Source organism: Rousettus aegyptiacus, unplaced genomic scaffold (assembly GCF_014176215.1).
Source record: "Rousettus aegyptiacus isolate mRouAeg1 unplaced genomic scaffold, mRouAeg1.p scaffold_m13_p_11, whole genome shotgun sequence".
Taxonomy (NCBI): domain Eukaryota; kingdom Metazoa; phylum Chordata; class Mammalia; order Chiroptera; family Pteropodidae; genus Rousettus; species Rousettus aegyptiacus.
Window position 1 is genome coordinate 36,236,102 of NW_023416286.1, and position 14,281 is coordinate 36,250,382.

General features: G+C 32.2%; 1 protein-coding gene across 1 annotated transcript in view; it reads left to right on the plus strand.

Annotated features, from left to right (window-relative positions):
• Nucleotides 1-14,281, plus strand: part of TNKS (tankyrase) — a 179,506-nt gene that overhangs the window by 131,297 nt on the left and 33,928 nt on the right. Inside the window, exons 12-14 of the mRNA XM_016136124.2 lie at nt 2,618-2,789; nt 10,331-10,410; nt 13,569-13,714. Of these exons, the coding sequence (XP_015991610.2) occupies nt 2,618-2,789; nt 10,331-10,410; nt 13,569-13,714 (398 nt within the window). The remainder of the gene's footprint in view (nt 1-2,617; nt 2,790-10,330; nt 10,411-13,568; nt 13,715-14,281) is intronic.

A 14,281-nucleotide genomic window follows, 5' to 3' on the forward strand; every position in this document is an offset into this window, starting at 1 on the left:
AATACCATATATATAAATATACAATGTATATAAATATACATATATAAAAAAATATAAGGATGGGGACATAAAGTTTCAGTATATGATCAAGATTTAGTTTCCTAGGGAAATTCAATCTGTCCTCATCAAATAATTACAATTTCTTTTTTTTTTAGCCAAAAAATTCCTTTTACAAATTAATTCCAATAACCATTTATAGATTATTATTTTTTTTTTCTTTCAAACAGGAAACAGTTTCAGAGCCCCAGCTATGTCCTAGACATTGTTTTTTTCTTGGGGGAGGGTAGAGAGAGCTAAATTTAAGATTGTCATAGTCATTGATTTTAAATACCTTCTAATTTACAAATACCATCTAACATAGAACCTAATATTAGTAAGTGCTTAATAAATGTTAGTTGCATCCCTTTCTTTTGAGACTTCTTTGAGATAACTTCGTTCCAGTTTTGACAAGTAAATACAAGGGAAAGAAATGTGAAGCAGAGAGAATAGCACAGTAGACAAATGAGAATGCAGAGCACACAGTGGAGTCGCATTCAGGACCACTCCTTCCAAAACAGAGACAGAGAACAAGAAATACTAATTTAAATAATTTTAGTGAGTGGTGATTTTCGCCCAGTATTTCACTCCATGAGTGCTTGAGCCAAAGTGAGAGAAGAGAATCTTCTGTTTTCTATATTGTGCTGAGTTCCACAATACGTATTTGTAGGGAGAACCTCTTCTTACACATGTATTTTTAATGTTTAAAGATACATAGTGCACTTTATCAGCTATTAGTCAATCTGCTAAGACACCTGAGGTAAAACTGGCTAGTATTGGATTTACTGAGAAACTTTATGTCTGTCTCTACCATTGCATTTTAAGGTGTTTACAAGAATAATCTTGACCAAAGGCATAGTTTACCTTTTGCAATGATTTTGGAAACTCATACCTTCGTACCTTCATAAAGTAGGGCTCCGTGTAATCTAATAAAGTTAGAGCACAGCGGCCCTATCAGATTGTGATTTAAAAAATATAATAGGAAGTTGCTGTAAAAGTAAATTTTGTGTAATCTTAAATGATACGCTAAGGGATTTATTCAGGTTTATTTGAAGGCATTGAAGAGTCACTAAGTTTGAGCTGAGGAATAGCTTGGTCTGAGCTGTATTTTAAAGTAGTAATTCTCAAACTACGGTCCCTCTATTTAACGAGATACATGAGGATTTCCATCCCTATGATTGGAATCATTTAGTGGGTTACTTATCTAATTTCCAGAAGAATGTTAATGATCAGAATATCCTCAATTTTACATTTTTCTCCTGTGGTGAAGAAATAACAAAGAACTATTCATAGAAAAATTCAAGTTTAGCTTAGCAGTGTGTGTTTTCCGTCAGTACATGCTAATGGCTTTGCTTTTAAGCTCTCTGTGTATAAAGTCATTTTTATGATGGCAAAGATGACATACTTAAATATATTGCTATTTCATGGTGAATTTTGTGAAACACCAGTAAGAATTAAGATGAACTCTTACCTAAATAAGTATAACAGCCTTGCTGGCAACAATAAAAGAATGGAGACAGGGAGATCAATTGTCATAAATCCTTTTTTTCTTTATCTTGCACTTGGTGGGTGTGCACAGATATTTTGAATAACTGACCAGCATATTTGAGAATTTATTATGTACCATTCACAGGAATTTTCTAGAGGACCTAAAAAACGTATATAATAGTCTATATTCTCCATAACCTTAGTTTTACGTGGTAAACAAAAGCTAACCCAGTGTTAATAATTTATAAGATAGTACTGAATTGAAATAGGTGTTCAAAAAGGAATTATCAAAGCTTCAGGTAATCAAGGAAGGCTTCTTAGAAGAGGGGGGACTTGCACTGGATCTCATAATCCAAAAAGGCAGAAAGAAAGGCTTCTCTGAAAGAAGCAGTATGTACAATGAACATGGTCTTCGATCTGACTAGAGGAGACGGTATTTGCTGGGGCATCCTGGAAAACAGGTTAGAACCAGTTAGGTTTGATCAAATTATGAAAATGTTACCAAAGTGTATTATTGTCTTAAGAGTATTAAAACTAGCTAAATTTTTATTCAAAGTTTGAAAAATGGAACATTTCAATATTCAAATCTTTTTTTGGTTAAACATGTTTGTAATTAGGGCATTTTGTTATAATTATGTACAAAAATTAGAAAAATATAATGAACTACTTTGTCATTGTTTACATATTCTTTTGTCTTTATATTCTGAGAACAAATTCGGTAAAACCCATTAATTCAAAAGTGTTTAATGTACATCTTTGATGTGATAGGCAGTGGATGTTGGACAAAGTCCTGACCCTCAGAGACCTTACATTCTAGTTGTCGAGGAGAGTGGCAGAGGGTGGAGGATGGACAGGAGGACTCTCATTCAGGGAAGACATAGGTGCATTGTAATTTTCAATAGGGTGGTCAGAGAAGGGTAACTTAAGAAGGTGATATTGCTTCAGAACCGGTGAGGAAAACAATAATGAATAATCTGTGGCATTTTTCAAAAAGTTTCGACAATCAGTTTTTCTCATTAGAATTTATTTGCTTGAGAATAAAAGGAGATAAAGTAGATGCTCAGTTTTATGTGCCCACCCAATGATTTTTCAGATGAACGCACTGGACACTCTTGGTCAGACTGCTTTGCATAGAGCTGCTCTAGCAGGTCACCTGCAGACCTGCCGCCTCTTGCTAACTTATGGCTCTGATCCTTCCATCATCTCCTTACAAGGCTTTACAGCTGCGCAGATGGGAAATGAAGCAGTGCAGCAGATTCTGAGTGGTGAGTTGAAATATGTAACCATTGCAGTCTGTTCTCTCTCTTCCATGTCCCTGATAAACACAGATAAACTTTGTACTTCTTGTTTTAAGTAGCTCTTTGGAATTTGTTGTTGTTGTTTGAATATTTTTCCTGCCTTTCCTTGCTTGTAGTTTAGCCTGCGGCCCTGTCCATCCGTAGGTAGCATGAGAAGGAAGCAAATATCCTCTTTAATTTTTTTAGTTTTAAATTCAAAACCTGACTCGTGTGTTATGATCAAAAGGTTAATTAAAACTCATAAATAGTGTAAAATTATGGTAGCTCTAAAATCTATCAAATAGAGAAATTACCATGCATATGGTAATGATCTTTAATTAATTGTTCTTCCATGTGTTATATTCCAACCTATGTTTTTTAATTCTTAACTTTATTGCACTTTTCTGAAATTATCTCGTCTTTTCCTGGTTTAAATATAATTATGAAATTTGGCTAAGTGATACAGTCTTAGCCACTTTACTTAGTTTATTGAGGAAGATCAAACATAAAACTGATACAAAAATAGACACTAGTTTCCAAAGCCCCAAAATTAGGTGAAATAACACAGTTCATCTGCTGAAAAATGATTAACTTGATACAAAAGAATTTTAATATAATTGACTCTTTCTCATTTCTTTAGTATTACCTAGAGATTATATCTGCTCCAGAATGACATAACAAACTGGAAGAGTAAAATGGAGAAGTCAACAGACTAGGAATCAGGAGTCCTAGTTCTTTTTCCTACGTCTAATCCAAGTGGTTCTTTACTCCATCAGGCACAGTGCCCGTTTTGATAATGAATATTTTATAAATCCCCTTTACTATCTAGAAATGAATTAATAACTAATGTGATCTAACTATACAGACATCTTCCAAAAAAATATATAGTAAATGTCCTAACTATAATATAAAGGGAAAAATGTGACAGTAAGTTACAATAAAATAATTTATAATTATTATAATAGTAATCGCTTGGGCATGACTATACTAAAGGACAAAAATTGACCCTATAAATTTCTAAATGGCCTCCAGAAAGTACAGAATCAGTTGAGAATCACTGCTCTACACTGAAATAGAGAACCTTTCCAGACTTATGGAGGTCATGATTAATGTTTTTAGGGCTGAATCAGAGTTAACCAGCCTCATAAGAGTAACAGTGTGCCACATTTTGAAAGCTATTATTAGGATTTATTTTCTTCTTGCTAGTTCCCTCTTATCCTGATCATTCTACCTCAGTCTTAGATGGTGGTCTTTAGGCAGTTGAAGTAAGACCTGTCTAGGGCATCTTCACTATCAAAACAAATAAGATCTAGCTAAAGGAATGAAATTTCCTATTATTGAATTTCAAGCCTGAACTATGAAAAAACAGGACTTCAATTAACTTTCTGTTTCTACAAAGCACTAGTACATTTGCTTAAAGAAGATAAGCTTTCTTTGACTAAGAAAGATTTCTGCCTTCTCAGTAAATTCTTATAATTTCTAAAAGGTGTGATTTTTTTTGTTAAAACATTCTAAATTTTTCTCTTAAACTTTTTACTAAGAACCATTTAGTACTGAATTTTAAGTTAGTTTCTATAAGTTGTAACCATAAGTCAAGCAAACATATAGCTGTTACATCAAAATTTTTAACAATACTATACATAATTATTAGAGATAATTTATGAAATGGGCAGAGGAAAGGATTGAATAAATAAGCGAATTAGATTCATTAATTCTTTTAAAGTGTCTTCTAAATGAATGCAGTTAGAATATATGACCTTTGGTAAAAGATAAAATTAAATACTGACTCACATGTGAAATAATTTAAAAATTTTTTTTATTTAAATTAGTTTCAAGTATAGAATACATTGGTTAGACATCTGTATAGTTCATAAAATGATTCCCCCAATTGCTTCCTCCCTCCCATTGCCCTCCACCTAGCCATCATATTAATGCTAACTGCATTCCCTCTGCTGTGCTCCCCATCTCCGTGACCAACTATCAACTACTAATTTGTACTTCTTTAACCCTTCACCCCATTCTCCCAGCCCCACAATCCCCTCTGTTTGTCACCAAATTGTCCACTATATTTGTGAGTCTGATTTTTCATTAGTTTTTTTCTTTTTGTTTCTTAGATTCCACATATAAGTGAAATCATACGGTATTTATCTTTCTCTGTCTGACTTATTTCACTCAGCATAATAACCTCTAGGTCCATCCATGTTGTTGTAAATGGTAGGATTTCATTTTTTTTTAATGGCTAAGTAATATTCCATTGTATATATGAACCATAATTTATTCAGTCATCTTTTGATGGGAACTTAGGTTGCTTCCATATCTTGGCTGTTGTAAATTGTGCTGCCATGAATATTAGAGTGCATAGATCTTTACAAATTATCATTTTAGTTTTCTTTGGATAAATTCCCAGAAGTGCAATTGCTGCGTCAAAAGGTACATCCATTTTTAATTCTTTAAGAAACCTCCATCTGTAGTTCCTCTTTGGAGAAGCATCTGTTCAGGTCTTCTGCTCATTCTTTAATTGGATTGTTTGTTTTTTTGTTGTTGGGTTGTGTAAGGTCTTTATATATTTTTGGATATTAACCCCTTATCAGATGTATCATTAGCGAAGATCTTCTCCCAAACAGTCGGTTGTCTTTTTGTTTTGTTGATTGTTTCCTTTGCTGTACAATAACTTTTTAGTTTGATGTAGTCCCATTTGTTTATTTTTTCTTTTGTTTCCCTTGCCTGAGGAGATAAATCTCCTCGAAAAGAAATTTCTGTTAGTAATATCACAGAGTTTACTGCCTGTTTTCTTCTAGAAGTTTTATGGTTTCTGGTCTTACATTTAAGTCTTTAACTCATTTTGAGTCTATTCTTGTATATGGTGTTAGAAGTTGGTCCAGCTTCTTTTTTTTTTTCTTTTTTCTTTTTTTTTTTTTTTGCATGTATCTGTCCAATTTTCCCAACATCATTTATTGAAGAAACTTATCTTTACCCCATTGTATATTTTTACCTCCTTTGTCATATATTAAGTGAGCATTTAGGCGTCGATTTATTTCTGAGCTCTCTATTCTGTTCCATTGATCAACATATCTGTTTTTATGCCAGTACCATGCTGTTTTGATTACTGTAGCCTTGTAGTATAGTTTGACATCAGGTAGTGTGATACCTCCAACTTCGTTCTTCTTTCTCAAGATTGCCTTGGCTATTTGGGGTTTTTTATTGCTCCATATAAATTTTAGGATAATTTGCTCTAGCTCCTGAAAAAATGCCATTGGTATTTTGTTAGGGATTGCATTGAACCTATAGATTGCTTTTAGTAGTATGGCCATTTTAACTATGTTGAGTCTTCCTACTCATGAACACGGTATGTGCTTCCATTTATTTGTATCCTCTTCAATTTTTTTTTTCAATGACTTATAATTTTCTGAAAACAGATCTTCTGCCTTCTTGGTTAATTCTATTCCCAGGTATTTTACAGTTTTTGATGCAATTGTAAATGGGATTGTTTTCTTAATTTCTCTTTCTGAAAGTTCATCATTGGTGTATAAAAATGCCACTGACTTCTGAATATTTATTTTGTAACCTACTACTTTACTGAATTGATTGATCAGTTCTAACAGTTTTTTAGTGGAATCTTTAGGGTTCTCTATATATAGTATCATGTCATCAGCAAATAACAAGAGTTTTACTTCTTCCTTTCCAATTCGGTTGCTTTTTATTTTTCTCTTTTGTCTTATTGCCGTGGCTAAGACTTCCAATACAATGTTGAAGAGGAGTGGTGAAAGTGGACATTCTTGTCTTATTCCTAATCTTAAGGAAAATACTTTTAACCTTTCTCCATTGAGTATGATATTAGCTGTGGTTTGTCATATATGGCCTTTATTATGTTGAGGTATGTTCCCACTATTCCCACTTTGCTGAGAGTTTTTATCATAAATGGGTGTTGTACCTTATCAAAAGCTTTTTCTGCATCTATTGATATGATCATGTGGTTTTTATCTTTCGATTTGTTAATGTAGTGTATCACATTTATTGATTTGTAGATATTGTACCAACGTTCCATTCCAGGAATAAGTCAAACTTGATCATGGTGTATGATATTTGTAATGTATTGCTGAAACCGGTGTGCTAATATTTTGTTGAAGATTTTTGCATCAATGTTCATTCATAAGAGATATCGGCCTATAGTTTTCTTTTTTTGTAATATCTTTGCCTGGTTTTGGAATCACATGTTAAATATTTTGATCATTCTTCTTAAAAATTGATGTTAAGTTAAACATCATACAGTTAATTAAATACTTGATTTAGTATGTGCCAGAACTTTTTAGCTTAATTCTTCATATTCGTTATTGACCTGGAAAGATAATACAAATAATATAATTATATGGTAGCATCTTGTCCTTAGAAAGGTTTTTCAAAAGCGAAACTTTTTCTCCTTTGGAAGAGGATATAATTTTTTAAACTGATATTTCTACAAGATACTTGTATGTCTATTGTCTTTGGAAAATGAACTAGCCGAACTTTCCAGTTATATGTACATTAAATAATCCATTTTCAGGTTATCTCACTAATGACTTCTTAAAATATGCATATATCATATATATGATATATAGTAAGTTGTTGGGATTCTGGGTAACATTTTAAAGATTCATTTGAATATACCTGTTAATATCAGGTTTGAGAGCCACTTTTAGAAATTTTCACTTTTAGCTCCCAAATCTGTAGTTGCCAACATTAATAAAGTTTTAATTGTAAACTGCTGGCAATATTTATGTCAAAATTAATATCAGAGTAAAGAAAATAAGATAAGCAGTTCTTTATAAACCATCATTTTAAAACATTGTTTTAGAAGTTTGACTTTTTCTGAAGACCTGCTTTCTCTAGACCTACTTTGTTCAATTGATAGCCACTAGCTACATGTGGCTAAATTTAAATTAGTTAAAATTTTTAAATCTGTTCGTCAGTTGTACTAGCCATATTTCAGGTACTGAATAGCCACACATGGCTAGTGGCTACTGTATTAGACAACACAGGTAAAGAATATTTCTAGCATCACAGACAGTTCCTTAGAACAAATCTTGACATGAATTCTTCTGATTTGTATCTCAAGTTATTACATTGCTTTTACCTAATCCTTTACAGAGTCGAGGATTTGAGGATTTATGAAAGCTAAATTAAATATTAAAATCCCCATTTACATTTATACCTTGAAATAAGCCAAATACCTATTGCCAGTACTATAGTCTAGTACTAGCTAAACAGGCAATCTACAAGAGATATTTTTTTTTTAAATAGCAGACTGCTTTTCAGCATTCGAAACTTTAGATTGTTTATTTGTTTTTTAATTCTGGTGACCCAGAATAGAATCAGAGAAAAAATTAGAAGCCCATCTCTAACATTTGGCCCTAGGTGAAATATTTAATTTCATACTCTGCAAAAGCCAGTGTGCATATAAAGGATTTGACTAATACAGTATTTTACATATCAACTAATCTTTAGCCTGTTTCCTTTTTTAATTTCATTTTTATATTCTTTTAATCATGCACCTCTTTGTATAAATTCCCTGAACTGGGTATATATCCTTTCAGCTAATACCTTATTCACATTGTTTCTAGAAATGAACCTGATCTGAGCCTATTCAGGATTTATAATTGATGCAAAGCTCTATAACTTGTATAATAATCACTATCTTTAAGTAACTTTTTTACTTTCTACTTTTTGACTAGGACTAAGAAATTCTCATAGTTCTCAGAAGCATTCTTATATTTACATCAAAGTTTTTGATTATACAATTATACCTTTTTGCAAATCAGTCTGCATTAAGACCTGTGTGCCAATTTCAAATAGTTCTTAGAATTAAAATTCAGCTGGATTAATTGTATCCCTCAAATGCTAGAAGCTGAAAATATTAAAATTTCTAATTCTGTATACATAATTGTCATTTTATTCTGTTGAAATGATAAACTAAAAATATTACCTGTAAATATCCAAAGGTTATTTCAGTGAGTTTTACCAAATGCCAGAGTCGCTGTCCTAAAGGCATAATATACACACCTACAAATGCCATCAATATCATGCACAGTTAGAACGGAGACATATGAGACATGAAAGAACAGAATAAGGGCAGCCAAAGAAAGAGCTGTGATTTGACAGACACATTGACCCCAGTATGAAATAGCATGGAAGTCACTTCAGCAAATGCTTTCTGAATATTCTCCATGTTAAAAGGAATATAAAAATAAGCAAGACCCGATTCCTTTCCTCACCACTTCCTTAAACTAACAAATGTAATATACTCCCTTTTAAAGAAAAATAGTTGCTGATATTTCAAAAATGTACTTCATTATATGAAATATTCTCATCTTTCCTCTTTAATTTTAACATTTTATCTGCTGTTATTATTATGACTAAATAAATGCAGTTTCTCTTATGTCAGAGAGTTCTTATAACTTACTCTGTAAAAGCCTCTCCTGAACTAAGCACTATAAACTATAAAGAGACAAAGTATTTTGAAATCTGAAACCTTTTTTAGCATCATTAGGTGTTTCTATTTGGACAATGAACTCAGGAAATATGTCAGATCATATGATAATATCTTAAATCTGAAAGAGAATTTAAGGGAAACCAGCACTCACTTTATAGGTGTAAAAACTAATCTATTAAGTGGCTTGTCCATCATCACAGTTAATAGAGCCTACTCTAAATACAGGTCTCCTTGACTTTAGCCCTTTTTTGTGTTATCTGTGTGTACACATGTGCACTGTAAAAGCCACACTTAATGTCCATGAATGTACTTCGAATGATCAAGTACAGATTGTTTTCTTTAAAAACCTTTTTATTTGGGCCAATTTGTAATGAAATTTTGGTTTGTTTTTATTGGATTAATCAAAGCACCTCAATTGTTAGCCTCATACTTTTTTTAGCCTCATACTTAACAGCCTGATGTAATTATATTCTACTTAGCATTTGTATCACATCTTCCAATTTTACAGACATTTTATGAAATTGCATTTCCCTGAAATCATTCAATAAATGCGAGTTAAAATTTTATATTAGTAGGCCTTTTAAGATCACTGATATTAGGAGTAGTACTTATTATTTCAGTCGAGGAAATTGAGGCCCAAAGAAAAGGCTAAACATTAAGTACTGAAAGTTAAGTGGCTTCCCTCAGTTTTAGATAACAAAATCCATGGCAAAGCTTTTTGCTATAATACTTTGTAAGATCAGTATATCATGAAGATGTTCTTGATCTCATGGTCCTGTTTCTTTATTCCCCTTTGCCAAGTTCTGACCAGAAAATGTGAAGGACAGAGTAGTAGGGATGGAGAAAGATATGTGTGTCTTACAATTTATTTAAATTTGGCTTAAGATGAGATAAATATATATTAAAATAAGAAACTACTTATTTCTTATCCGAAAAAGACTGTGGAAAAACCCTATGTTAGACCTCAGAATCTGACTCCTTAATCTCCCTTTGCATAATAATTTTCCCTCATTAACTACTTTATGTTTCTTAAAAACCAACTGTAATCCTTCCTTTTATGCAGAAAGTACACCAATACGCACTTCAGATGTTGACTATCGACTTCTAGAAGCATCTAAAGCTGGAGACTTGGAAACTGTGAAGGTAAGTCAGTGCTTTTAATATCTTGAGTAGCACTGTTGAACCTTTGCTTAACCCAATTCATTTTAAGCTTGATAAGTGAAACTACTCAAATCCCAACAATGAAAGGAATGAACAGAGTATATCCATAAACAGGAGATATCTTTAACCACAAAAGATTTACTAGTATATGCATTATATCCATTAAGCCACTGTTTTAGTCACGGTTCTTCTGATTATGTGAAAGCTCTTTTATTTTCACTTATATTAATTAAAGTGTATTTTCGGCTGCATTCATAAATTTCTAAGCAAGCTCAAGCCTAGATAATATTACAGTCATGTTTCAAAACCATTTCTTAAGCTTTTCCAAGAGGTTCTCATACTTCCTCTGGAAACCTTTATGATTCTGGAACCATTTGGAATTATTTATATGCAGAAGATAGATTTTGTTTTCTCTATAACTCTGCTTGCCAAGAAAATTTTATCAGTTTTATTTGGTATAGGAACAATGGTCATAGATTTAATGTTTCTCAGATAAAAATTTATTCTAATATCAAATATGCTTTTTGAAAACACACTTCCTATCTACAGTCATTCATGTAGGGATGAAGATAGTAGAAAGGGGTATGGTTTGGGGTTTTGTTTATATTTCTTTTTATTTATTTTTTTAAAGAAAGGCTAATTGCAATATTGTATTGACAGCTATACCAGGTTATTTTTTACAAACTAAACGTTGCCACTTCTTATTAAGCTCTATTTTTGTGATTTTTTTTTTAGTAAACTAATTTTAGCACTCCTGATGACATATATTGGTTGAAAATGACAGGAAATATTTTCTAAGCTCTGTTGCCTAGAAATTTTATTTTTGTTTCAATATGCAGCTCATTTTATAATAACATCTGAGTTATTTAAAGAAAAATAGTAAATTTCAGTTGGGGTAACCACTGGGGAGAAATTTTAATGTTTTATTAGATTTAAAATTATGTATATGTTCTTAAAAATACTTTTATCATTTGAAGTGTATCCTAATAAAAGAAAATCTTTAAAACGAAAATGACTAGACTGCTTTTCTGTATTACAGGGTGATAATCTCAGCACTAGCATCGCTACATGTGCCCATCATATTAATAGTTTATTTTTAATGTAACAAAGTAATTCAATTTGTGTTATATGTAATTGTCAAATATAGTGTAGCTTTCAGGTTTCCTAAACAGTCTATTTACAATAAAGGCCAATTTTATTTTTATGAATAAAATTGAAGTGGCAGAAGAAACCAAAGCACAAATTAAGTGAAAATTAATCCCGATTGATTTCTTTTACTAGAGGCTTTAGAAAGTATTAGATATTAGGTATTAGAAGAAGAGGCTCTTTACTGAGTAATATATTTGAAATTATGAAAAGCAGCAGGTAGGAAATATATAAAGTTGCTTTGTCATTCAAAAAGAATGTAAAACAATAGAGAATAAAGAACTTCCAAATATTAAAAAGCAAATATTTAATAAGCAGAATGGGCTTTTTTTTTTTTTTATGTAACCTGGCAAAATCAGTTGTGTTCCTTCTTTCCCTCTCTCATCCCTATTTTGCCAGTATTCTCTGGAAAAATAAATAAATTCAGAAAAATAAAAACCATAAGAAAAAAGTAGCAGCACTATGAAGAAGCTTCAAACATATAAGACATCATTGGTGATCCACTACCAATTTTTACAGCCTTTTTAGTTTATGTAGTAAGTTCTTCATTTCTATTTAACTTTATTTTTTGAATCTCTAACTTAAGTATTAATATAGCCACAGATTCACTTGTCATGAAAAGATAGGATATTTGACCTGGCCAGATGACAGTGGTTCTTCAGAATTTAGAATCTGGTGCTTTTCCACATAGAGTTGATAAAATCATAGCCTCTCCCTTATACTGTCGAGACTTCCTTCTGTCATGGAAAAATTATACCACCTGAAAAGTCCTGTTTTTACCCACCAGTGTGAAAACCCTTACTTAGACGATCAGTAGAAACAGTTGTCTTCCAGGTTCTTAGTTTTTGTGTAACGATAGCTCATTACAGTGGCAGAAGCAGCAGCAATAATATTGTCAATACCTAGAAAGCCCTTGCCATCATAACTCGTAGCCTAGAACGTGCCACTGTTTTCTCTGCTTTTCCATGACAGAAGGAAGTCTCGACTTGTCTTCTTTTCATTGCCTTTCTTCTCATCACTTCCCTAAATTTCGGTAGTTAAGAAAATAACCAACCATGTAGCAAAGAGATCACGAGATTAATAATCAGGAAAACAGGGTTTGGGTCTTTACCCCACCCCTTACCAACTCTATAAAAAAGGATGTCACTTAACCTAACTGGGTCTCGGTTTATTTATCTGTAAAATGGAGATAATGGTCAACTTCACAGATAGGTAGTAAGTCTCTCACTGAAAGAATATGAGCTTTTTTTAATAAATTGTAAATTACTGTTCAGATATTATAATTCATCTATCACCACTAACAATGTAGCCTGAGAGTCAAAAGGAGAAAAGACAGGAGAGGTTTGGAAGGAGAAGGAAGTAAATGCCAAAAACCAGAGTATGATTAGAAATAGTTTGACTTATAGAGTTAGTCAAACATCTCCCAAAAATCAAGTAAAGCACTACGGACTGATTGGCTTTGTTGTAGTGGAGCAAAGGGACAAGTGGTTAGCTCAGGCAGAATTAATATAATTTGTCCAGAACCTTTTTGCTCGCTACATCAGAGAAGGCAAGAACTCTGGGTAGTTCTGCAGTCAACCTGGATTTGTCTTATTTGAGCAAAGAATGGCTAAATACAAGCAGACATGCTAATGTTATGTCAAGCAGTCTCAGGAAGGAAAGCCTTATGAAGATTAAAAAAAAAAAAATGGAAGGTATCAGTTGCCTTGCAAATGCTTGCTTTATTATGGCTTTTTCTTTTTGATTAGGATTTTGACTAGAAAATGTTAAAAAAGATTTAATTGCTCTCTAAGCATTAAGAAAATTAATAGAGACTGTAAAGACAAGCACAGTGCTGATTTTTAAACATCACTTGTATTATCTAATCTTTTGAAAATAGTATTCATTAGAAAATAATAATTTATCTAAGATACCTACAATATTTTGGAACAAAATCTAATAAATAAATATTATTGTTCTTTTCGTATTCGTCTGTGTGTATGTGCCATAAAAAGCAACTTTGCAGTCCTCAAAATGTGAATTGCAGAGATTTGGAGGGCCGGCATTCTACACCCCTACACTTCGCAGCAGGCTATAATCGTGTGTCTGTCGTGGAGTACCTTCTGCACCATGGTGCCGACGTCCACGCCAAAGACAAAGGGTATGTGTTAGCATTTAGCTATTCAAGATTCATTCTCTTGAGACTTAAAAGAATTATTTTAACATTTTTTAAGTCTTCGATATTTTTCTGCTATTAAAAAATAATGCATTTTTTTCAAGTTTTTAAAGCATAAATTTAAACAGTATGAAAATGTACAGTATGCAAAGTGAAAATTCGCTATCACCTTACCTCCTAGAGACCACAACATTAAAATTTCGTTCTAATCCTCCTGATATTTTAAATGCACATACGGGTGTGTATACTATGGTGGTGGCGGCAGTGGTTCTTATGCAAATGGTGATGCCATTTCAGACAGTCTGCTTTGCGATTTTCTTTTTTCACCCAGTAGTGTATCTGGAACATCTTTTCATATCAGTACTTAATAGTTCATCTCATCCTTTTAATGCTTGTATAGAGTATTTCATTGCATTGTGTGAATGTGTTTAGATAGTTTATAATTTGTATATTCCTTGTTTTGTTATTGAAAATATATAATCTCTTCCAAAAAGAAGCCATTCATCCCAAAGTCATCAGGATTAATAAAAACATAGTTTTATTTTTTACTAT